Source organism: Diceros bicornis, chromosome 31 (assembly GCF_020826845.1).
Source record: "Diceros bicornis minor isolate mBicDic1 chromosome 31, mDicBic1.mat.cur, whole genome shotgun sequence".
Classification (NCBI taxonomy): domain Eukaryota; kingdom Metazoa; phylum Chordata; class Mammalia; order Perissodactyla; family Rhinocerotidae; genus Diceros; species Diceros bicornis.
In genome coordinates, this window is record NC_080770.1 from 19,003,001 (window position 1) to 19,029,980 (window position 26,980).

Sequence of the window (26,980 nt, forward strand, 5' to 3'; positions counted from 1 at the left end):
TTCTAGAAAAGCACACTTACTTTAGTTGAAATTTGAAAAGCACCTTTATATTTAGTACAGTTAAAATATCAAATAGCATAAAGGACTGATCCTAGTGTGGCCTTGTTTCTTGTCCACATTACGATTAACCGTGACACAGCTAACTTATAAACTTGCTTATTTTTGAAAAATTTCGAACTACTAGAATAAACACATTAGTAAATATCACCAGAAGTTTTCTATAAGATTTAAAAATCATTACAAATCTTGTTTACAAAGGTAATGGTGTCTCCATTTTGCAGACTACCTAAAATATTTTTCCCCAAAATACATGTCTATTTTATTATTTTATTTTTTATGGAGAATAAATGGCTTGATTTTTTTTTTTTTCTGAGGAAGATCAGCCCTGAGCTAACATCCATGCCAATCCTCCTCTTTTTGCTGAGGAAGACCGGCCCTGAGCTAACATCTATTGCCAATCCTCCTCCTTTTTTTCCCTTTTTCTCCCCAAAGCCCCAGTAGATAGTTGTATGTCATAGTTGCACATCCTCCTAGTTGCTGTATGTGGGACACCACCTCAGCATGGCCGGAGAAGTGGTGTATCGGTGCGTGCCTGGGATCCTAACCAGGGAAGCCACAGGGCCGGCCCACCAATTTTAAAATTTAGAAAATAAGAAAGCAATAAAGATGAGCAATAAATAAGAAAATAGAGATGTGCATGTGCGGGTGTGTGTGTATGTGTGCGGGTGTGTGTGTGTAAATCCCCCTATAAGCCCACTCCCTAGAGAGAATCACTCTCAGCATCTTGGTCGACATCCTTCTAGTCCTCATCATCTTTTTCTCCTCCTCCACCTGCTCCTTCAACGTCTTCTATCAACTTGGTTAAGACTCTACCATCTGAAAGTTACTCTCAGGGGCTAAATTATTACTTTGTGCAGCCTACAAGTCATCTTAGGCAAATAAGCTTTTCTAATCTTCAGTTTCCTCATCCAAAAATAGGTCTTTTGATTCTTACTTTATGCCCTTATGAAACGAGAATGTGTGTGAAGAGCATAGTGCCTGACGGGTTGACGGGAGCCTAATAAATGATAGTATCCCTCCCTGCTAGGGGGAAAAGGGCAACAGAGGAATAAAGACTAGAAATAACGTAAGCCTCTGAATTTTAAGTACTGTTGAAAATAGACTCGTGGAGTAAAAAGAAAAGACCTGTATTTGAGATTTTTATCCTGCAGCTCATTGTTATGTTGCTGCTGGCGTGCTTCTTAAAAAAGTAGTTTTTCACCTACCTCTCTTGAATTCCCTTCCCTCAAGTGGAGTTGTCTTGTTTTGTTTTGTTTTAATGGACAACCATAGGATGAACACACATTCATATCAAACATATTTGCTAATTTTCATTTATCAGAGGAAATTAGTACTATATAAGCCACAGGCTACTTTTTTTATGTACAAACTAGTGCAGATGGAGAAGAAAATAATTTCAAAGAAATTTCCTGTTATGTGGAACTCAAAACATTCGTGGAGTTAAAAATTACCAACTGGTCAATAGCTGGTTCTTTGCAGACTCATAGCTTTTCAGCCTGGCCTATCTGTGAAAGCAAGTCCACCTTCAAATTGGATTAAACAATGAAGGCCAAAGGGTTTCAAGAAGAGAATTCTGAAGATTAGAGAGAAATGTAAGAAATTTAACTTCTTGTCTGTTTATATTAAGTGGATGTAAAATGGGTTTCATAAAGCACAGAGAGTCAACTCTTTGTTTACTCTAGGTCAGACAGGCTCAGATTTGAATTCTGATTCAGTCAAATTTTAGCTAATTGATCTTGAGCAATGTAATTAACCTCTCTATCCCTTGGTTTCCTCATTTATGAAATGGGAATATCAATATTACTGCACATATTGAGTTCTAGTGAGAATTAAATAACAGAAAATATATAAAACACTTTGCACTTAGTAAACAAATAAATAAGAAAGCTGTCATAATTATCCGTACCATCATTGTTTTATTGATGCTCACACCATCCTATAGGTAAGATCACTACTATGTCCAAATAATGAAATGTTTTAGACCGAGGTAAGTTCCATAGTTTGGGGCTTCAAATAAATTAAGATCAGAAAGAAATTAGGGTCAGAAATCAGCTGCCTCCAAAACATATAAAGTAAGTGCTTAGGTCCAGACTTTATTCACAGAAAGTACTCAGTAAACGTTAGCTATCATCCTCCTCCTTCTCCTCCTCCTTACTTTTACGTTATCCTCTTTCATTCTGTCTTTCTTGGGAACTACCACTAGATCTTTGCAAGATAAATTTGATTTTTTAAACATCCTGTCGCTTGCATCTATTTACAAGATGGTCACACATAGCAATTTATAGCAGAACTTCCATTTTCTACAGACCTTTATGTATGGTAAGATCTAACCCTATTATAAAGTCCTGAGAACATGAGAAATGTCAGCATCACATGACATTAGAATCCCTGGGTGAGAAATCTCGTCCTGAAAACAGGTTTGTGGGCTCTTCCCCAGGAGTCACAAGCTCTGTATAGAGGAAGGTCTTTTAGTCTCAACAATGGATTCTCCCTTCTCCTTCTTCCAGAGGACTGGACAGGACTGATCCATCATTAGTGAGAGATATTGAAATAAGTTGTGTTCAGGCATCTTGTGTTGCTCCAGCCAGCACCCCCATTTGTAACTGTAGAGATATTTAAGGGCATTTTTATTCCAAAACAGGTAGTTGGTGATGGGCTAGCTCTTAGTGCCCAGAGACCTGATCACTGACCCCATTAAGTTTCCCTGCTGAGATAATAACTCACCATTATGCTGTCCCTACTTGTAAATGGGTGGCATTTATGACATACTTTGAAGTGAAGTGAGGCTGGGACAGATCCTCCTGTGATCTCAGTGAGGGAAGGACAGTAGTGGTGCTCTTGGGCTTCTCTGTCAGGAACTGCAGTCCCCAGCACACCTTATGCTCTGGGTGACATCTCTGAAGGCTGTACTGCATCTGAGCAATTGTCACTATTTTTCAGCTGACTCATTTTTGTCAATTTAAATCATTTAATTCTTACAACTTAAGGAAGTGTGTAATGTTATTTCCCTTTTACAGGTGAAAAAACAGGTATAGAGGTGAAGCAACTTGCTTATATTTACAAAGCTAATTAAAATTTGAGGAAAGATGAGGCATCAAGCTTATTTGATCCAAAGCTATTTATCTCTGACTTCAAAGCTTCTATTTCTTAAGCTCTTGGCATTTCACTACATTTGTGATATGGGTTATTTTCTGTAATCCAGATTTGTGATCATTGTCCAGTTCCACGACACAAACTTGTTCTTACCTCGCTGGTAATTTTCTATAACAGCTATTTTGTTTTCAGAAGCTTCTTTTCCTTTGTGTCTAAAACAAGCCTTTAATGCACAGATATTTTCTGACTTAACTCTACAGACTTTATCAGTTATACATCTTTTGCATCAGCCAATCCTTAATCTAATTCTTTTTGTAGAGAATTGTATACTACACGGAATGGTGGAGATGTAATTTTTTAAATGTTCCTTTGTGTGCAAATTCTCTCTTCTTGGGATTGTGATAAGTAAATAGTTTTTTATTTCTTCAATGGGAGAATGTTTATAAACCTCTCAAACTTAGGAAGATGAAAAAAAGTATATTTTGATAAAAGTATTTCTTGAAGCCTCTTTCTCCACTGTTCTACATTTTATTCACATATAGTTGTTTTTCCTCTTTTAAAATAAAACATCATTCTAGCTGTAGTGCTGGGTATATAGAGCGTTCAAGAATATTGCTGTTGATCTTCATTTCCACAATGAGGGCAACATCATGACTTTGTGGGCTTTTGGTACATTTGTTCTCATGAGTCCTTTCCCATATGGATCCTTTCCTCCATAAAAAAATATTAAAAATTATATTTTATCACTATATTGGTATAAAGATGACTCTACAGTTGAATTTGGATCATATTCATTTTTTCTTCTCATTTTAAAAGAAATTAAAACATTTCAGGGGCTCCTAAAGCTATCATGGGCTCTGGGCACTGTGCCTCTTGTGCCTTAATGGATATGTCAGCCTTGCCCACAACAGGTGGGCTCCTGAAGAAAATGGATCCAGGCAGGATAATTGAATGTCCCAAGTTTAATCAACTGAGAAGGGGAATAAATCTTTATAAAAGATCACTAGATTTTTTTGCCTAAATAATCCAACCACGAGATCTATTTATCTCCAGTTTTTGCTATTTGCCCCCAGAGATTCCTCATGACATTTTTCACTTCTGCATTTCTGAGGGTGTAGATCAAAGGGTTCAACATGGGAGTTACCATGGTGCAAAACACAGTCACAGCTTTGTCAGTGGGGAAGGAGGTCATGGGTCTCAGGTACAAGAATGAACAAGGTACAAAGAATAAGATGACAACAGTGACATGAGAGGCACAGGTATACAGGGCTTTGTGACGCCCTTCAGAGCTGTGAGTCCTCAGGGAGTGGAGGATGATGACATAGGAAACAACCAGCATAGAAAAAATGAGTGAACACAGTGACCCACTGTTGGCAGCAATCAGAGGCCCCAAAGTATGAGTGTCTGTGCAGGCCAGCTCCAGGACAGGAATTAAATCGCACATAAAATGGTCAATGACATTGGGGCCACAGAATGGTAACTGGACCATGAACAAAATCTGCATTGCCCCATGAAGAAACCCTAAAACCCCAGCCATTCCCACCAGGAAACCACACACAGGTTTGCGCATGATGGTCATATAGTGCAAGGGCTTACAGATGGCTATGTAGCGGTCATAGGCCATGACAAGTAACAAGATGATCTCAGTTCCAGCAAAGAAATGTTCAGCAAAGAGCTGAGTCATGCAGCCATTGAAGGATATAGTGTTGTTTTCAGAGATCAAGTCAAAGATCACTTTGGGCACTATGGAAGAAGAGTAGAAACCATCTATAATGGACAAACAGGACAGAAAAAAGTACATAGGAGACCCCAGGGCTGGGCTGATGAAGATAGTGACCGAGATGAGCAGGTTACCTGCCAATGTGATCAAATAGGTGATTAAAAACACAGCAAATAAGAGTTTCTGAAGTTCTGGATTCTGGGTCAGACCCAGCAGGATGAATTCAGTTACATTGCTCATCCTTTTCATCGATTCAGCTTGAGTTGTGAGCACATGGTCCATCTGGAAAGATCACAGTATTTCTGAGTGATGATATGTCAAATTCAATACTAAAATATTCCATCATCTCTTTAGTCCTGGTCTTTGAGATTGATCGAACTACATCTTCCACTCACCTCTGCCATTTTGCAGATAATTGTAAAGAAGAAGGGAAGGAGATTCAATTTCTTCTTATTCATACTAATTAAATATTGACAATACCTTCCAAACACCAGAATATAAGAACAGTGTTATTATGAATGTTGACTTATGCTTGACTTCCAAACTTTCTGGCTCTAAAAGTCTTACAGAAGGCTATATTTCACTTTTTGGGACAAATTTCATCAATAGCAATTATTTTAAAGTTATATTTGTCTATTGGCATGAATATTTATAGGTATATGAACATATTATTCTTTTAAAAGTCAACTGTGTATCAGATATGAAAATACCAGGCCTTACTACGTCTATACCTGCTGTGTTCTAGTGAATGTTATTCCTTTCTGTCAAATGAATGTACTTGCACACGAAGATAGAGACAGAGCTGCAAATGGAGATTTTCCCTTCAAAATACCAAGGAACTATCTTCATAACAGCTCATTGAGCAGCACTCGCTCAATAGCCCCAGATGTTGTGTGTGGCTCAACGTGACTCTTGCACACTAACTCTGTCCACATCTTTGAATGTGGACATGTAAGTGTGCAAATCTCCCTGAGAAAGTCTCACTATTTCTTAAGTGAATTTTCTGTGCAGTTGGTCTTTCATCACACACAGAATGATGCTCTGGATTAGATACATTGTTCTACTCACATTTTACAAATGGAATTAAATGAGTCATGAAGTCTTCCTGAGTTTCCTATTGACGAGACAGAAATGTTAAGCTCACCTAAGGCAATACAATTTCCCCTTTTGGCATAAATTTAACCAATTAGATGAACCTGAATTTTTCATTGCTAACTGGTATCACTATTGAGTATACACAAGAATATATATGTTTTTTGGAAGGATCTTTACATAGACTTTCAATAGTGAGTACGTGTCGTTACAAAAGATCACATTTTATTACTCTCCCTTAATTTTCTTTTTTCTCCAATACCTGTGAAAAAATATAAGCATGCATTTTTCCTCAAAAATTTCTAAACACAGAAGTCAGCATCATGACTCTCAGCTTCAATAAAGTTGAGGAAAGATGTCTGTAGTTTCAGGAAAGCTCAGTCTCTGAGTTGTTTCTTCTCTATCCATGGCCCCAATAGATGGCGACTATGTAGTTAATCATTCTGAGTAGATTTAATTCACAAATTCTAACTTCAATGTGGCAACATGGAAGTCATGAAAAGGGGGAAGAATTTCAAATCATTATCAACAGAAATCCGCAGAATCAACCTACTTAGTGAGACATAAGTGTTAACCACAATGTTGTAAAAGTGACTTTAGTCACTCTCAACAGTGTCTTGTCTGGCAACGTTACAGATAATGTTTTCTATCGACATTTTCATGTCATTGTGTTCAAATTCATTTTTAGAGAAAAAGATTAAGCTTCAATTCACAGAATATAACTACAAAAACCATTTCAATGAAAATAAACTGGCTAAATTAAGTTAATCTTTTTTAAAATTTGGGTAAAGATTTAATTGTCACCAACCTGGATCTAGTTGATTGCAGATTCTTCAGTTTTCAGATTGAGCTCAGTCATTGCTTTCTTCCCCTCAGGGCACATACCCCACAGCTGCAAATAGACTCCAGGAACTAACAAGTGGGAATTTTTACCTCTGTTGACAACTCTCCCAATCTTGGACTTTTTAGTTTATTTTGGTTCCCATTATCAGTCTGGATTTACTCAGAAAATGAGTTGATGTAGTTAGGAACCTTTGATAGCTCTAGGGTTTAATTTATATTCACTTTCTTGGCTTCCTATGAAAGTATAAATACATCCTCAAAATACATATATTTCTTAGATCTCTTAGAACTATATCCAGTCCAAATTAAAAACAATGAGAACAATGAAAAATTCTTCAAATCAGGAAAAACTAGTGTAGGGAACTATAAAATATATAAGTGAATCACATCCACTTGATTGGACATTGTTTTATCAAATCAATTCTGCCAAAATTTGTTTCCTAAAAAGTCCATGAGCAATGTGGAGAAAATTCCTTTTACTCCTGATTTAAGCCCTCCTTCTAATGTACTAAGCTTGGGAACAGTGTCTCCCAAACGAATCTTCAGCTTGTTGGTACATGGCTCTACTGCTCTCATTTACTTAAAAGTCCTTCTTTGTAATTTTTCTCCATTGACTCTAGAGAAATGTTTAAACAGAATTTCACAAAGTGCAGGATTTGGTAATATGTTGACCTCACAAGTCCTCAGGAGATTGGAAATTGGCCCTGTTGGAGTCTTTACTGAAGCATCAGCCAAAGTCTTCCGTGACTCCCACTTGGCACCCACAAACATCATTAGAGGCCAGTTTTAGAAATGCGGTTGAGCTTTGGTTAAACATATGTCTCTGGCTGTGGTTTAGAATGAGACTTGGGTAATGTATGTTGGAAAGCATCAGTGTAGAGCTTTGTGGCTCATTTTGACATTAGAGAGCCTGGCATAGGATATGGAGCAGTTTTAGTTATAAGCAAGAGTTCAGAGAAAGGATTTCTCTCCAAAAAATGACTATTCTAAAAGATATGGCTGCCCTGAGACTGGAAATGTTAGTCTTCAGGGTTATGTGCCAGATTACCCTGGGAGATTGTGACATTTTTATCAGTGAATGACTAAGGAGACAGATGGCAGGATTCCCAGCTATCAAAGATTGAGTAATTTAAACGTCATAGACATATCAACTTCCTTTGGGGAGAGATCCTAGATGACAGATTCATGAGTTCAGAGGAATATAGCTTTTCTCTCTATCCACAGAAATAGAACCATGAGGACTTAGAGTAAAGTATTACACTTTCACACAGTAGCCATTAAGAAAAATCACACTCAGCCAAGCACTAATATATAAAGACATCCAGAGGTAGAGAATAAAAGCACTATAGAAAGGAAGCTCCACTACAATCTTCTTTCTCTCAGCTTCTGAGGTGATGAAGAGCTGGCTAGAACTCTGTACAGAATCACCGTCCTTTGTCATCAACATTTATCTTTATTTATTTATTTTAAATTTTTTCTTTATTGCAGTAACATTGGTTTATAACATTGTATAAATTTCAGGTGTGCATCATTATACTTCTATTTCTGCATAGATTACATCATGTTCACCACCCAAATACTAATTACAACCCATCACCACACACATGTGCTGAATTATCCCTTTTGCCCTCCTCCCTCCCCCCTTCCCCTCTGGTAACCACCAATCCAATCTCTGTCTCTATATGTTTGTTTATTTTTTTTTATTATCTACTACATAATGAAGGAAATCATATGGTATTTGACCTTCTCCCTCTGACTTATTTCACTTTGCATAATACCCTCAATGTCCATCCATGATGTCACAAATGGCTAGATTTCACCATTTCTTATGGCTGAGTAGTATTCCATTGTGTATATTTACCACATCTTCTTTATCCATTCGTCCCTTGATGGGCACTTAGGTTGCTTCCAAGTCTTGGCTATTGTGAATAACGCTGCAATGAACACAGGGGTGCATGTATCTTAACACATTGGTGTTTTCAAGTTCTTTGGATAAATACCCAGCAGTGGAATACCTGGATCATATGGTAGTTCTATCCTTGATTTTTTGAGGAATCTCCATACTGTTTTCTATACTGGCTGCACGAGTTTGCACTCCCACCAGCAGTGTATGAGAGTTCCCTTCTCTCCACATCCTCTCCAACACACGTTGTTTCCTGTATTGTTAATTATAGCCATTCTGACGGGTGTCAGGTGATATCTCATTGTAGTTTTGATTTGCATTTCCCTTATAGTTAATGATGTTGAGCATCTTTTCATGTGTCTGTTGGCCATCTCTATATCTTCTTTGGAGAAATGTCTGTTCAGGTCTTTTGCCCATTTTTTAATTGGGTTGTTAGTTTTTTTGTTGTTGAGAGGCATGAGTTCTTTATATATTTTGGAGATTAAGCCTTTATCGGATGTATGGTTTGCAAATATCTTCTCCCAATTGTAAGGTTGTCTTTTCATTTTGTTGATGGTTTCCTTTGCTGTGCAGAAGATTTTTGGTTTGATGTAGTCCCATTTTTTTATTTTTTCTATTATTTCTCTTGCCCGGTCAGACATGGTGCTTGAAAAGATGTTGCTAAGATCAATGTCGAAGAGCGCACTGCCTATGTTTTCTTCTAGAAGTTTCATAGTTTCAAGGCCTTCCATTCAAGTGTTTAATCCATTTGGAGTTAATTTTTGTGTATGGTGTAAGATAAGGGTCTAGTTTCATTTTTTTGCATGTGGCTATCCAGTTTTCCCAACACCATTTGTTGAAGAGACTTTCTTTTCTCCACTGTATGTTCTTGGCTCCTTTGTCAAAGATTAGCTGTCCATAGATGTGTGGGTTTATTTCTGGGCTTTCGATTCTATTCCATTGATCTGTGTGTCTGTTTTTGTGCCAGTACCATGCTGTTTTGGTTACTATAGCATTGTAGTATATTTTGAAATCAGGGACTGTGATACCTCCAGCTTTGTTCTTTTTTCTCAGGATTCCTTTAGCTATTCAGGGTCTTTTGTTTTTCCATACAAATTTTAGGGTTCTTTGTTCTATTTCCGTGAAAAATGTTGTTGGAACTTTGATAGGGACTGCATTGAATCTATAGATTGCTTTAAGAAGTATGGACATCTTAACTATGTTAATTCTTCCAATCCAAGAGCACAGAATATCTTTCCATTTCTTTGTGTCTTCTTCAATTTCTTTCAGCAATGTTTTGTAGTTTTCAGTGTACAGATCTTTCACCTCTTTGGTTAAGTTTATTCCTAGGTATTTTATTCTTTTTGTTGCCATTGTAAATGGGATTGTATTCTTAATTTCTCTTTCTGCTACTTCGTTGTTAGTGTACAGAAATGCAACTGATTTTTGTACGTTGATTTTGTAGCCTGCAACTTTATCGTACTCGTATATTACTTCTAAAAGTTTTCTGGTGGATTCTTCAGGGTTTTCTATATAAAATCAGGTCATCTGCAAATGGTGACAGTTTCACTTCTTCCTTTCCAATTTGGATCCCTTTTATTTCTTTTTCTTGCCTGATTGCTCTGGCTAGGACTTCCAGTACTATGTTAAATAGGAGTGGTGACAGTGGGCATCCTTGTCTGGTTCCTGTAATTAGAGGGATTGCTTTCAGTTTTTCACCACCGAGGATGTAATTACCTGTGGGTTTGTCATATATGGCCTTTATTATACTGAGGTACTTTCCTTCTATACCCATTTTATTCAGAGTTTTTATCATAAATGGATGCTGTATCTTGTCAAATGCTTTCTCTGCATCTATTGAGATGATCATGTGATTTTTATTCTTCATTTTATTAATGTGGTGTATCACGTTGATTGATTTGCAAATGTTGAACCATCCTTGCATACCTGGAATAAATCCCACTTGATCATGTTGTATAATCTTTTTAAAGTATGGTTGTATGCGATTTGCTAGTATTTTGTTGAGGATTTTCACGTCCATGTTCATCAGTGATATTGGCCTGTAATTTTCTTTTTTTGTGTGTCCTTGTCTGGTTTTGGTATCAGGGTAACGTAGAATGAGTTAGGGAGCTTCCCCTCCTCCTCAATTTTTTTGGAAGAGTTTGAGAAGTATAGGTATTAAGTCTTCTTTGAATGTTTGGTAGAATTCACCGGGGAAGCCGTCTGGTCCTGGACTTTTATTTTGGGGAAGGTTTTTGATTACTGTTTCGGTCTCCTTACTGGTGATTGGTCTATTCAAATTCTCTACTTCTTCTTGATCCAGTTTTGGAAGGTTGTATGATTCTAAGAATTTATCCATTTCCTCCAGATTGTCGAATTGGCTGGCATATAGCTTTTCATAGTAGTCTCTTATAATCTTTTGTATTTCTGAGGTTTCTGTTGTAATTTCTCCTCTTTCATTTCTGATTGTAGTTATTTGTGCCGTCTCTCTTTTTTTCTTGGTGAGTCGAGGTAAAGGTTTGTCAATTTGGTTGATTTTTTCAAAGAACCAGCTCTTGGTTTTATTAATTTTTTCTATTGTTTTTTTAGTCTCTATTTCATTTATTTCTGCTCTGATTTTTATTATTTCCCTTCTTCTACTGATTTTGGACTTTGTTTATTCTTCTTTTTCCAGTTCCTTTAGGTGCATTAGGTGTTAGATTATTTATTCGAGATTTTTCTTGTTTGTTGAGATAGGCCTGTATTGCTATAAACTTCCCTCTTAGAACTGCTTTTGCTGTATCCCATAAATTCTGGCATGTTGTATTTTTATTTTCATTTTTCTCCAGGTATTTTTTGATTTTTCCTTTGATTTCTTCATTGACCCAGTGGTTGTTCAATAGCATTTTATTTAATCTCCATGTATTTGTGGCTTTTCTGATTTTCTTCCTGTAGTTGATTTCTAGTTTCATACCATTGTGGTCAGAAAAGATGCTTGGTATTATTTTAATATTCTTAAATTTATGGAGACTTGTTTTGTGGCCTCATATGTGAGCAATCCTGGAGAATGTTCCATGTGCATTTGAAAAGAACGTGTATTCTTTGATTTTTGGATGGAATGCTCTGTATATGTCTACTAGGTCCAACTGTTCTAGTGTGTCATTTAAGACCAATGTTTCCTTATTGATCTTCTGTTTGGATGATCTATCCATTGGTGTAAGTGGAGTGTTAAATTCCCCTAGTATTATTGTGTTACTGTCTATTTCTGTTTTTATGTCTGTTAAGAATTGTTTTATATATTTAGGTGCACCTACATTGGGTGCGTATTTACAAGTGTTATATCCTCTTGTTGGATTGTTCCCTTGATCGTTATGTAGTGACCTTCTTTGTCTCTTTTTACAGTTTTTGTTTTAAAGTCTATTTTGTCTGATATGAGTACTGCTACCCCAGCTTTCTTTTCATTGCCATTTGTGTGGAATACCTTTTTCCATCCCTTGACTTTCAGCTTGTGAGTGTCTTTAGGTCTGAAGTGTGTCTCTTGTATGCAGTATAATATGGGTCTTGTTGTTTTATCCAATCAGCCACCCTATGCCTTTTAATTGGAGCATTTAGTCCATTGATGTTTAAAGTAGCTATTGATAAGTATGTACTTACTGCCATTTTTTAACTTTTTTTTCCTCAGTGTTTCAGTAGTCCTTCTCTGTTCCTTTCTCCTTCTATACAGAATTGATGGTCTCTTTAGTTTCACCTCTGTCTGAAAGCTCTACTCTTTAACTCCCCTCCTCCCTCCTTTTATGTTTTTGATATCATATCCAACCTCTTTTTTGTGCATTTGTATCCATTACCCTCTTATCACAGAAATAGATAATTTTTCCTATTTGTGGTCTTCTCTTTTCCCCTTAAATCAGTCCCTTTAACATTTCTTGTAGCACTGGTTTCTTGGTGACAAACTCCCTTAATTTTTGCTTGTCTGGGAAATTTTTGATCTCTCCTTCAAATTTGAATAATAACCTTGCTGGGTAGAGTATTCTTGGCTGTAAGTTTTTTCCTTTTAGCACTTTAAATATATTGTGCCATTCTCTTCTAGCCTGTAAGGTTTCTACTGAGAAGTCAGCTGATAGCCTTATGGGCTTTCCTTTCTATGTAACTTGTCTTTCTCTTGCAGCTTTTAGGATTCTCTCTTTATCTTTAATTCTGGACATTTTGATTATGATGTGTCTTGGTGTGGGTCTCTTTGGATTTATCTTGTTTGGGGCTCTCTGTGCTTCCTGTACCTGGATGTCTGTTTCCAACCTTAGGTTAGGAAAGTTTTCATCTATTATTTCTTGAAATAGATTCTCTACCCCTTTGTCTCGCTCTTCTCCTTCTGGGACACCTATAACTCGGATGTTAGTGCACTTGATGTTGTCCCAGAGGTCCCTTAGACTGTCCTCACTCTTTTTAATTCTTTTCTCTTTTACCTGTTCAGCTTGGGTAATTTTTTCTAGTCTCTTGTCCAGCTCGCACATCCTTTCTTCTGTATCCTCTACTCTGCTTTTGAGTTCCTCTAGTGAATTTTTAATTTCCAGTGTTTTATTCTTCATTTCTAATTTGTTCTTTTTTATATCCTCCATTTCTTTGTTGACATTCTCACGGAGTACATCTATTCTTCTCCCCACATCAGTGAGCATCCTTAACACTCTTCGTTTGACCTTTCTGTGGGGTAGTTGCTCATTTCTGTTTCACTTAGTTCCTTTTTTGGGGTTTTGTCCTGTTCTCTTACTTGGAACATATTCCTTTTCCTCCTCATTTTGCATCTTTCCCTGTGCTTGTGTCTATGTATTAGGTAGGTCAGCTAGGTCTCCTGCTCTTGGATAGGTGACCTTATATAAGTGATGCCTTAGGAGGCCTGCATTATGCTTCCCTAAGTTCTCAATGTTCCAAGGGTGACCCCTATGTGGGCTACATGTGTCCTTCTGTTGTGGCCTGTTTGCTCTCCCTGTGGCTCCCAGGGAGGCCGAGTTATGCTCCTGGCCAGCTGTTGTAATGCTCAGCTGCTTGTAGTTGTTGTGGGCCCTTCAGTCTCTTTGTCAGGTGTGGGGAGCCCCAGCACAGTTGGCTGCAAATTCTAATACCACATTTGTGTTGCAGTATTTCTTTTAAGTGAATAGGCCCCCAGCATGGCAGGTTGTTAGGCTCAGGGCCTTAGAATTGCTATAAGCCTCCAGCCTTTATGTCTCTTGTCAACTCTCTGAGGATTGCAGCTGGGTGTGGCTGGCCTCAGGCATGGGAACACTCAATTGTTTCAGGCTTTGGAAGGCGGGGCAAACCCCCCATGTAGGTCTTTGAGAAACACAAGTCTTCTGCAACTGACAAGCCCTGTTGCCCACAGGTCCACACACACAGTCCACACAGTCCTGCCCCGTGTGCGTGCCCCGACCTCCTGAAGTGGACTCAGTCTCTCCATGGCGGGAGCCCCACACACTCCACCACTGCCCCACACTCTCCACCCGCCCCTTGTGCATGCCCTGCCCCACTGAAGTCGGCTCCGTGGCCAGGCTGCAGAGAATCCAGTCACCAATCTATGCAGGTGCACAAGTTGCCTGAGGGCTTGTTGTTGGGTGGGGCCAGTCTCCAGGGTGGGTTGCCTGCCCTGGGTAAGCTGGATTAAATCACTGCTCTAGGGGTGGGGCAGACGTGGGCTAGCAGGCCCCAGGGAGAACTCCAATGGCATCTGTGTCAGCACGCCCACAGCAGGCCACAACAATGGCCGCCACCAATGTCCCAGTCCCTGGAGAGGTCTCACCTCTCACTGAGATGCACTCAGCACCTATCAGGTGAATCTCTTTTCACCAAAGCACCGTGCACCTTTCTGGTGATTTTAGGTTGCTTTCTGAAACTGGTGAGTTTGTGTGTGGGCCCTTTAAGAGCCAGTTTTAATTTCTTTGTACACCAGGTTTTCTGGGGGTACTCCCCAGTGTTTTAGTAGCAGGCATGTCAGACATTATGCCACTCGTCTCGATTGTGCTGGGTCCACAAAATGCCCACAGTAGGGGCGCTCCCAGCTCAGGGCCCCACTCCTCCAGGGAGGGCAGTGGACCTGTGCGCTGCTCTCAGGCGGCGGTGAAGCTGGCGGCTTGTGAAGGCAGCATTTTTCCTCTCCAGAAGGCAATTTCTGCCTCTTCCACCTCAATTAGAGTTGTCTTTTGTTGCAGGAGTTCTTCTTATTCAGTTTTCACTTCTCTCTTAGGGGTACTTTTTCCACGAGTAGTTGTAAATTGGCTGTGTCCGCAGGAGGAGGTGAGTTCAGAGTCTGCTTACGCCGCCATCTTGACTTCTCTCTCCAGAAAACATATAGTTTTAAGGTAAGGAAACAAAAGCATCATAATTCATTGACACTGGAACTAAACACTGTTCTTCAGTCAGCTGGACTATTTTTTTAGTCTCTTTTCACTGATGAGTAGCCATGTGATGTTGTGTGCACACCTTAGTCTTACTGCATTGAAACTTTCTGACATGTAAAATAGGAAAAATAACAAATGGCAGAGAGTAATTGAACAATATCATTATTATGTAGGCCAAAGTTTTATTCTAACGGTAAAATGCATAACTTTCCACACTTTCCAAATTCTTGATAAAAGAATAAAAATGAAAAAAATCATCCACAGATCATTATTCTTATCCTTGAAATATTTGATTGTTAAAGTGTTAAGAAAAACATAAATGAAGAGAGAAAATAAATAAACTAGTATTCAAGTCAAGAGGTTAGAAAAACAACCAATTATATTTAGAAAAAAGGTAGAATGCAGAAATCAATACATCAGGCAATAGAAAAATATTAGACTTGATAAATCAATTCAAAAATTTTTTTTAGTATTTTAAAAATGCAAATAAAACTAATGACCTCAATAAGCAGCAAGTATTGTCAAATAGAAAAAGGACATTATTTTTAAAGAATATTTAAAAGTATGTTACATGTAGTTCATAAAAGATTTTTCAATAACTGGATAAGTGTTCTTCAAAAAAAGAGAGACAGAGAAAAAAAGAATAGTACTAAAGCCTTCAAATAAAACATTGATCTGTTCAAAAAAAAAAAAAAAAAAAAGAAAAAAACATAGATCTAATCTCTGAATGGGGAGAAACATTTTAAGCAAAATTCAATGGTGTAAAATACAGGACAAAATCAAGGATTCAATTACTTAAAGATATGGAACACACTGGAAACATACTCGCAGCAAGTATAACAGATAACCATTATTATAGAAATAGTTTTTACAAAACAAGGTCTACTTACACCGTTATAGTAAAGAGGCAAATTTGATAAACTGATAATTCTCAGAAAAAACATTAGTCATCTAAAAAATCCTCCATTTCCCAAGTCATCAAAGAAATACAATTTAAAAACAGTGAAATACCTTTGCCTGGGAAATTGTCAAAGTTTTATGACTCGTTTTATTACCCAGTGCTGGTGAGTGTGTTTTGATATAAAATATTCTGGAAAGAAGTTTGACTCTATATAATAGGAGCTTTATAACTGGTCATGTCCATTGGTCCAATACTCCTTATGCTTGGGAATCTATTCTAGACAAAAAATATGGACAAAAATTATGCATACAGTTCGTATTTCACATTTTTTATGATAATGAGAAGGTGAAAACAATCCAAATGTCCACATAAAGAGGAACAGCTAAGTGAATTATAGTTATGAAGTATCAGGTGGACATTGAAGTTATTTGCAAGATTTAGTGGTGTGCAAAGATTCTTCCAATATAACATTGAGTGGAAAACACAAGGTGTAAATCAGCTTATATGCTATGATCTAAATTGTCCCAAATGACGTATATACTTAGAAAAGTATCTGAAGAAAGTGCACTAAAGACTAACACAGCTTATTTGAATTATAAGTTGAGGGTTATTTTTGTATTCTTCTTTTGAAAATTTTCTGATTCAAGTTTCCTACAAAGAGAATATATTACCTTTATAATGGTAAAATAATTTAATAAAATAAATTTTATTTTCTTATCTTGGGGCTGGGTTCACAATATGCTGAATGACTGCTTTTCAAAGAAGATTAAATATGCTGGTCATTATTCATAAAAATCTGTGATGGTAGAAATGCATGTTTAAATATAACTCACTTGTAAATCGAAGATTCTAGTATCACCTTGAGAAAAAAATACTAATAAAGAAATCACAGATAATATCTACCTCTCTGAATGCATTTGGGAAAGAAGGAACAGGTTCATTTTACAAAAAGACATCTTATTTGTAGAGCACACTTTGCATGGAGGTAGCAATCACTGACCCAGCAGTAATGCTACTTTGCAGGTTCATCTATTTTTATCTTAAGTATAATATTTTTTTTCCTGACTTAGTGATTTGCAAATGATTACCGAGAGAGACTTCCTAAACTATGCTGAGTCCATGGGCTGGCTTTGTGTTTGCTTTATAGGGTCACACCATCCTATGAGTTCGAGGTACAAGCCTCCCAGCTCAGATAATGAATTTCTCTAGTCAGACAGCTTCCAAAGCATTAGGCTTCAAAAGAAATAGATGGGAAAAAAACCTAAGCATTGGAGGACATCTCTCTCTAAGTCACCTTACTACACATTTGACAATTTTTCTTGGTGGCCATATGAAGTATATTTAAAAACCACTTGATTTGAGATCTAACCTGATTTAAAGGCCTGAAAATGACAAACCGTGTTAAAGCAGAATAATTAAGGATTGCGAGCACCATAAAATCAGCAACAAGTGAAAGTTGCCTTGGAGTAACAAGTCCCTGATACTAGTTCTTTTAAGCTTTTTCTTAGTGAGCCTGTGCTCAGCCCATAGATATCTCCTTTGGTCCTTGAGAGTCTGGATCCAAATGGGTTGAAACCTCAGGACAAAACAGCTTCTGTGATCCATGGCTGGTTAAGCTTATGTGGTCTTCCCCGGTCTGGATATATCAATATTTTCACTTATGGTTTCAGGGAAATATGTAAATGGATATTAATCAAGTGCAAGGAGTTAAGGAGACTCTGATCTCTCAAATCCTAGAGGATTAGAATTAGCAGCTTCAACCAAGATGGCAACCAAACCAGTTTATCCTTTCTCCCCTGTGGCCGTAGCATCTGTGACTAAGTGGACCTTGGAGGGCCCACTGAGTTGGGTTTGCAACCTCTCTATGATTGTATTTAGGAAGTGATCTTAGAGTCTAGGACCCAAGGCACAGAATGTTCCTGTCATGGGAATATGGGTGCATGAGCCAGTCAGAGTCTATAAAACAGCTCTAATGATACTTGTCTTACAGAGTTATAGGGAAGATTGAGCAAGATAACATAGGAAAATGTCTAAGTTAGTGCAAAACTGCTATCCTTTTGTTAATACCCTGAGGATAGACACACGTAGATTAGAGAAACTGCTCTTTAATCATAAAAATCTGAATCATGCTTAAGAGTAAGAGTTTTGCTACTGGTTTCTATTTGCTACCTGTGTGATCATGGGCAAGTTCCTCAGACTCTTTATACCTGAGTTCCCACATATGTAAAAAGGGGGTGATAGGGGCCGGCCCCATGGCACAAGCAGTTAAGCATGCATGCTCTGCTGCAGCTGCCCAGGGTTCGCCGGTTCGGATCTCGGGCGCGCACTGACACATCGCTTGTCAAGCCATGCTGTGGCGGTGTCCCATATAAAGTAGAGGAAGATGGGCATGGATGTTAGCCCAGGGTCAGTCTTCTTCAGCAAAAAAAGAGGAGGATTGGCAGATGTTAGCTCAGGGTCAATCTTCCTCAAAAAAAAAAAAAGGGGGGCGAGATAATGGTGCCTATCACAGGACTGTTGTGGGGGTTCTATGAGAAATGCATGTAAAGTGCTTAGCATGGTGCCTGACATAAAGTACAAGCTCACTGTTGTCTGTTGTCATTTTCTGTATAGAACATCAGAGCTCATGGTTTGACAATGTGGGTTTCTGGCAAGAATTATCTCAACTCATAGATATAGCTTATCTTCTTTACTCTTATGGTTGGTAGAATCTGGGCAAATAGAGAAATTATGAGAGAAGAAAGGCCGAGTCTTAAAGTATTGAATTCTAACTCATATATTATTGTAATTCTGAAATCTTTCCATGAGTGTTTGACATTCTCTTCACTAAAAGCATCTGACAGGGAAGTTGAGAGTCCTTGAAAAGTTTGCAGGAGATAAAGGAAAAGTGGATACAGTGAGAACTAAAAATTAATGAGCGCTCTGTATTTATGTCACTCTGTTAAGCGTGGTATTTCATCTAATTCTCATATAATCCTTAAGAGGGAAGTATTAATAATTCTATTTTACATCTAAGAAAATTGATCTCACTGTGAGCACCATTTGGTCAAAACCAAAAAAGCTAATATTTGGTAGAGCTTGGATTTCAATACAGGCTGGTCTGATTTCTAAGCCTGGGCTATCCATTACATTATTTTAGTACATTAGACACTGATTCCATGATGTGTCTCATGCACTGGGAGTGGTGGGAGGGGAGATGCTGATTCTTACAGCTGTGTGTTATTTGGAGGCTTTGGTTCTACCACCAGTGGCAAGCAGAACACATTCTTCAGATGAATCCCATGTGCAGTACCTGCATGGTACTCCATATAGGAGTACCATAGAGAAAAGAGAATATCTCTTATATTCCTTTCCTATCTTTGCCCCCATCTGGGAGATCTGCCTAAGCACTGTCTTGGGAGTTTTGATTATAGAAATTTCCTGATGCCTGAGGAGTAGAAGGGAAGACTGAAAGGAAGTTCAGACTTAGGCCTAGGGATATCCTCTACATGAATGGAACATTCTCTAGGTAGAATCCTAGAGAAATAATACACAAACCTGGGTGTAATTCCCAGTTCTGCTTACTGTAAGATTCCATGCATGCCATTTAAGTTCCCAGAGCCTGTAAAACAGCCTTAAATACATTGGAATTATTGGGAGGAACACCAAAAGATAGCATGTACAATCATTCAGCTACTGCATTATACATAGAAAATACTTAGAAAATATTTTCTGAAATCAATTGAAAGAAATATTTGCAATTTCCACTACTGTAATACTATTGACTATCACTTATTGAATCCTAGCTAAACTGTGTGATCTTGGATAAGTTACTCAAGTTGTCTGTGCCTCAGTTTCCTCTTCTGCAAAGCAGAGATAATAATATTACCTCAAAGCGTTGTTATTAGAATCAAATTAGCCACTAAAGTGGGATGAGGGATTGAAGGTAAATATTTTTCAAGATAGGAGAAACTTGATCATGTTTAAGTGCCAACGGGAAAAGCTCGGTGAGAGATAAGGGAGGTGAGATAGAGAGATGGAGAGAGTAATCAATAGAGGCATATTAGATGTGACAGACACTGTCAGTTGCCCACAGAGTAGCTATTTCCCATCTTCTTTCTTTCTAACAAAACTCCATTTGTTCTGGTGTCAGGTGCCCATGTGTGTGGGGGAAAGTGTGGTCCATCTCCAGGCCATAGGTGTGAATCTAGATTAGCCTAAAACAATTATGGTAATGCTCTTCTCCTTCTGGTGATTAATTTAAGGATAAGCATGTGACACAATTCTGGCCAGTGAAACAAGAGAAAAACTGTGGGATTTCTTCCAAGTGATGACTCTCTGATCTTAAAAAGAGAGTCACGAGGAAAAATTTCTCTTTTCTGAATAATGCTTTCAACAAGGGACGCTGGAATTGCCACTCTGTCATGGATCAGTGGGCCTTTGGACTGGGAAGTCACCTGAAACAGCTAAAAAGGACACGTTGTTTGAAAGATGATTGCTAGGTTGTTATTGGACTTTATTTGAAACTACGTTTTTTTTAAATTTTTTTGTTTATTGCAGTAACATTGGTTTATAACATTATATAAATTTCAGGTGTACATCCTTATACTTCTATTTCTGCATAGATTACATCATGTTCACCACCCAAATACTAATTACAACCCATCACCACACACATGTGCTGAATTATTGCAGTTGGTGACTCCACTGGAAGTATTTTTAGATCAGGAGGATAAAACGAAGAGTTGAATGATGATGGAATTCCACAATTTTATATCTTTACCATTTCACAAAATTTTTCTTTTGTATTTCCTGACCCAATGAGCACAAGTATGTGTCTAAATTCATGTGGACTGAAGGAAGCTGATCTTGATGACCAAGACACAATATCTCTGCAATTAAACTTGAAAATACATATTCCTGAGATATCTTAGGATGGATCATGACTCCACCTCATCTAGCCAATTTAGGGCTAACTGCAAATGCAACGCCATTAATAAATGACAAGTACAGTTCTGTGATTCTTTTCCTATCAGAACTTAGGATATCTGCCTGAGGGTGTGTCCAAAAATAAGTGTTAACAAAGCTGCTGTTAGGTCAGCCCTGTGGAAAAACAGTATGGTTAAGCAGGAAAATATGATCATAGGGGGAGATTGTGGGTCTAAAGTAACAATAAATGGAAAGAAGTGGAGGCACTCATAAGTGGATCATGATCCCAGAGAGGAATGAACTCATGTTATTTTCAAGAGACCACTCTAGATCAAGAGGGCAATTCTGTCTCCCAGAGAGCCTGTGTACAGCAGAGTGGAACCCTGTCTCGTCTTTTTGTGCCATCCTCTCGCCCTCCTGTGTTATATCAGACGATGCTCTGCTGCTATTGATAGGGGTTTCATGGCCAATTTTTTCAGAAGTGTGTGTCCATGTTCTTCTTCCTATTCTGCCTTAGTCTGGAAGCTCCGCTGAAAACTCTCTACCATGGGTGACCCTGCTGGTATTTGAAATACTGGTGGCAGAGCTTTCAGTATCACCACAACATGCAGCTGCCACAGTATAACAACTGACAGATGGGTGGTGTGGTTCCCTGACTGGGAAATGAACCTGGGCCACAGCAGTGAAGGTGCCAAATCTTAACCACTAGATCACCAGGACTGGCTATAGGCTATAGATACCATCTGTTTATTTTTCAGATGACCTGAGAAAATACTAACAATGTATGATACAGGAGCTAGAATGCTAAATAATAGACCTTCTGTGTGGCCACTAATCAATATGATATGTTGCTAAGCTGTCTGGTATAATGGGAAGTAGATTCCTGCTGCTTTTCAAGTATGTCAGAGCTTGGTTTGCTCATTTAAATACATCAAATGTGGAATGAAAAGAATGTATTTAAGGAAAGAAGAAATGAAACCCAGATAGACTTGAGGGAGATCAACTTGGGTATGCTTTAGTGGCCCAGTATTACTGGTATTTCCCCTTTGGAGACATGCAAAGGACATTTATGGGAAATGCTATGGTACACCAGATACAGCAGTATTTGGGATACAATATACAGTCTCACAGGGGCATGCAATATTTTTGGGTGAAACCTTTTCCCCAAATTGCACAAGCCCATGGATGTCCAATGGCATCATAATATCTGGTGGTTTAATGAACACTGTACCACCTTGCCAGATATTCTGCAAGGATTTTAGTTGCTTATCTCGGGAATATTAAATCAATTCAAAATAATGTTCATACAGGCTTACCATGATGAAAATCCCTTGCTTTCCCACACAGGAACACTAGAGGGATTTCTGTTGTATGAGATGGACTGTGGCTGGAAATTGGCTTGGACGAATGAAGCTATAAGTGAGTGGAAAAACTGAATAATTACTATAATGGAATATTATATGTATCATAATTGGTGAAAGAAGGCTTGCAATTTATGAAAGAAAATATATTGGCTATTTTAAATATTTATGCGATTTATTTTACATAGAGCATTACGTAATCTGATGTCTGTGAAGTCTAGTGGCCAGGGGCACAAGAAGGCCAGGCTAGGAGGAGGTTTATAAGAACACTATGATAAGCTGAATTTATGCCAGGATGTTATTTCAAAGTGTGGTCTTTATTGTTTTGTAATGACCTGATACCACAGATATTTCTGTCAGTTTTATGTTCCCTGTGATTCAAGTGGTTGAGATTGAACAGATAAAGAAAAAAAACTGTTGGTCCTATCGAAGAAAGGGTGGTAGATGGATCATATTACACAATGACACCCAGAAGCCAGTGTGTAAAACTAAAACCGTCCTATGATATCTGGGATATGGTTATGTCCACAAACCAGAGGGAATCCAGAATTTATTAAACAATGACCTTCAGTCACCACTCCAGTCACTGAGAATGTGTGGTGCATAGAAAAAGTTTGTTTGTGTTGGGAAGGAAAAGAGAATGATACTGTAACTTTACTTGCCGAATGCCATGTGGGACACTAATCTTCCTTACATAGCTTTATGGTGTAAGAAAGGATTTATACGTTCATTGCTGAGAAAATATTTTGGAACATTTATTTGAATCCTTCAATTGTTATAATACCTATAGAATTGGACTGAGCCAAAAAGCAATGAATTTGGTCTTAATAAATTAAAACAACATTATGCCCTCATTAATACATAAAAACATTTTAAATAACTGGATAATGCAGGAAAAGAGTAATTGAGCTATAAGAAAATATCAAAAGGTTCTTGTAGGGATAGGATCACTATTAGTATGATTTGTTCACAGAATTTTTATTTCCTATTGGATGGGTCCAAATTCTGTTGGTGACTGAGATATTAATAGGCTTATTCTTCTATAAAATGTATTGTTGAAAGTGCTATAAGATAAGTTTAAAAAGACACGTGAGAATATGTGGAGAGGAGATATTGATCTAGGTCAGAGGATGGACTGGGAAGGAAAGGGTTAGAAGCAGGTTGACCATCCATTTTCTCTCTTTACCCAGGATGCCTTGGGAAAGAAAGTCAGATGACTCAGTTAAAGGACCTTGTGAACATGCTAATGACCTCTTAGAAAACACGCTTATGGTATTACCAGAGGGAGAATCCTTATCTATGGAATGCTTGAAGCAGATGTGTCTCATCTGTCTAGGATCACTTATGGTAAACAAACCCTGTGGATTTATGGTGAATGGCTCTCTGGAAAATCTCACATAGGCTATATGGTTATCAGAGTATAAAATGTCATGACCAAATAGCTCCATTTTGTGCGAGTGATGACTGAATGCATTACTTACAGAAATCGTGTTGTGCATCAACCAGAGAGCACACTAATGCAGCAAGAAAGGCGTGGAGAGCAGCACTGGAGGCCCGGACTTCTCCAGCTTCTGTTGTGTTTCATGATTCCTTGTATTCCTTAAGTTGTTAGTAAAGCTTGATGCTAGAGAAGATCTCTGATGTTTGTATATCTGACTTGACAATCTGATCCCTTTTATTTTCTCAATCAATAAAACCAGAACCTTGTCCTCTGAAAAGATTAGTAAAATTGATAAATCATGAGCAAAACTGATCAAGAATAGAAAAAGCTGGGTGTGAAAGAAAACACAAATTATATAAGGAATGAGAAAGGGACACTTACTACACTAAAACTTGTAACAGGCTTTTATATAAAGATTTATGCCAATAAAAGTGAATTTTAGATGAAATAAACCAATTAATTAAAAAGTCTTTTCAAAACCTATAAAAGAAGAAATAAAAATTTGAACATTTCTCCATGTATTAACTTGATTCTGTAATTAAAATCTTACCTCAATAAAAAATTCAGATAGCTTTCCTGGTGAATTCTGTAGAGTATTCAAGGAAAAAATAATAACTATTATTCAAAAAATTTTCAAGAGGAAAGAAAAGATGAGGGCCGCATAACCATGATGCTAAAAGCTGACAACAACTTTACAAGAAAGAAGAATTGCAGGGTGGTCTTCACATGAACAGAAATGTAAAAATCCTAAGTAAAATATTAGTAAATTTAATCCAGAAAAATATAGAAAAAGATAATATGTCGTGATCAAATACTATGTTCTTAAGCCTTTACTCACCTGCTGTGACAGTATAAGCAAAAGGCTAAGATTAGAGTAAGGACCAACTCCCCCTGTTCCGTTATCCCCTATGGAAGAGTGCACCAGTGAAAAGTCAGGTGGATCAGCACAGATGTGGGGGTCATCTCACTGCTGAGGGAGCCCTGATCAAAATGTTCCTGTGGTTTTATGGACCTGGGGATCAGAGAGGAGGGCAAGGGGGAAGGACCAGCAGGAGTGGAAAAGTACTGAGTACTGAGTCAGAGTAGAGAAAAGTGTCTTCAAGATTCCTTGATAAGGAGATCTCAAAATGGAGGTGCCTGGGCTAGGAATGCAGATATGCATCAGGGCATGGCCAGGCAGGGAGGCCTGAGTCCTTGACTTCAACTCCTCGTAGAGACTGTAATGCATTGGCTGTGAATAAAATCTGGTATGGGGAGGGCAGCTTTCTCCATGAAGCCTGCCCCAAAGCCTTTGTAATTACCTATGATCAGGCCTGAAAAATCACATATAGGCTTTTGGCTAGGAGCCAGACTCCTCATACAGAAAATCTAGGAGCACATATAAACAATTATTACACATAATAAGTGAACTTAGCAAGCATGGTGGACAAACACATAACCTTGGCCAACAACTCAACTTTCACACTCTGTGCAAACAATGAAATGGAACCTCAAATATAGTTCTTCAGAATTCCCTCCTCCAGCCTATCGGCACCTAGACATAAGAACCTGGCTCTACTTTTCATATATTCCTTCAATCAATATTATAATTATGACCCAAGGACAGTAGAACTTAAGGAAAAAGCATAGACTTTAGTACCAGCAAACCCTGGACCTGAATTTGGATTCTGGCTCAGCTACTAAGTGTGTCTGCTTCTTTAGCTCTAAAGTGGGGCTAACAATGTATACATATAGAGTGATTGTTGGGATTTAAGTTAATGATCATCAAAAACTGAAATCCAGCACGAATTCTGACATATAGTGCTCAGTGGGCTGATGTCAGAGGCATAAGGACTTTTTGTGTGTGTGTGTGAGGAAGGTCAGCCCTGAGCTAACATCCATGCCAATCCTCCTCTTTTTGCTGAGGAAAACAGGCCCTGAGCTAACATCCATTGCCAATCCTCCTCCTTTTTTTCACGTTTGCTCCCCAAAGCCCCAATAGATAGTCGTATGTCGTAGCTGTACATCCTGCTAGTTGCTGTATGTGGGACGCCGCCTCAGCATGGCCGGACAAGCAGTGCGTTGGTGTGCACCTGAGATCCGAACCCAGGCCGCCAGTAGCAGAGCGCACGCACTTAACCACTAAGCCACGGGGCTGGTCCCCCATAAGGACTTTTAAAAATTCTGTCCTCCATTAAAGCAACGAAAATACTGAAAAAATTATCAGAATCAATATTTTCAGAATTCTGGAAATTATGCAAAGTCTTGTAAAACTCCAGGGAGTACTTATTAAGAAAAATGACTAAATCTTAGTAATAACAGTGAGGTGTGTGGCATTTAACATGCCCTATTTTTATGCTCCCTCTCCAGCTCCTCTGTAAACTTGAAAACCAACAGCCTGCAATCACATGAAAACCAGCAGCCTGGCAGCCACTGGAGGGGGCAGAATGGCATTGGAGCTCCTTCAAAGCCCTTTTCCCAGATAATTGTCATTATTTGGCCTTTTTAGTGTCTTCTTGAAAGACCTAACTCACTAGACCGTCTTTTTTGATTTGACTTGGAGCCTTTTCCTGGGTGCATATGTGAAAAGCAGAGGCAATTCTTGAACATGGCAGGAGCCTTGGGCAGTGGGTAATAGTTAGAGCAAACAATAGACTAAACAAAGGCTTAAAAGGAAAATATGAGGAATAAAGTACCATAGGGGGATTTGAAATGCTATGACACTATGACATATTTCTGGGAATTTGAGCGCTATGAGCACGAATAGAGCTCTGCATATGCCCAGACTGTGTGCATGTTCAAGAAAGACTACTCTCAACTCTGGCTTACCCTGAGACTCTGTGGAAGCAAGAAATAAAGACTAAAGTAAAGTTGTAAACTCCTGGCTGAGTGGTGAAGACATGCTCCTATTTGCACTTAAAGCCCCTTGGCAAAGACTGGAAGATTTATTGGTTCTAGGAATCTAAGGACATTATTTAAGATGAATGAAAACCAAAAGTGGGTTCTTTGAAAAGATCACCAAAAAAGATTAACTAAAAAAAGAGAGAAGACTCAAGTTACTAAAATCAGGAATAAAAGAGAGGACATTACTACCAACTTTACAGGAATAAAAAAGATTATAAGGGGATACTATGAACAGTTGTATGCCAACAATTTCTATAGTTTTGCTTAAATGGATAAATTCTTAGTAAGATACAAACTGCTGAAATTAACTCAAGTGAAATATAACAAGTAAAGAGATTGAAATAATAATAAAAAAAAAAACTTCCCCCACAAAAATAACTCAATCCAAGATGGCTTTGCTTGTGAATTTTATCAAACATTTAAGGAAGAATTAA

At 38.1% G+C, this 26,980-nt stretch overlaps 1 protein-coding gene across 1 annotated transcript; it reads right to left on the reverse strand.

Annotated features, from left to right (window-relative positions):
* Positions 1-4,192: 4,192 nt before the first annotated feature.
* Positions 4,193-5,155, reverse strand: LOC131395688 (olfactory receptor 4C45-like). Its single transcript, XM_058527528.1, has one exon. The coding sequence runs from the start codon at positions 5,153-5,155 to the stop codon at positions 4,193-4,195; it is 963 nt and encodes a 320-aa protein (XP_058383511.1).
* Positions 5,156-26,980: the final 21,825 nt, after the last annotated feature.

Excerpts from the sequence above, each read along its gene's own strand:
- LOC131395688 (XM_058527528.1), bottom strand. The coding sequence starts at position 5,155 with ATGGACCATGTGCTCACAACTCAAGCTGAATCGATGAAAAGGATGAGC.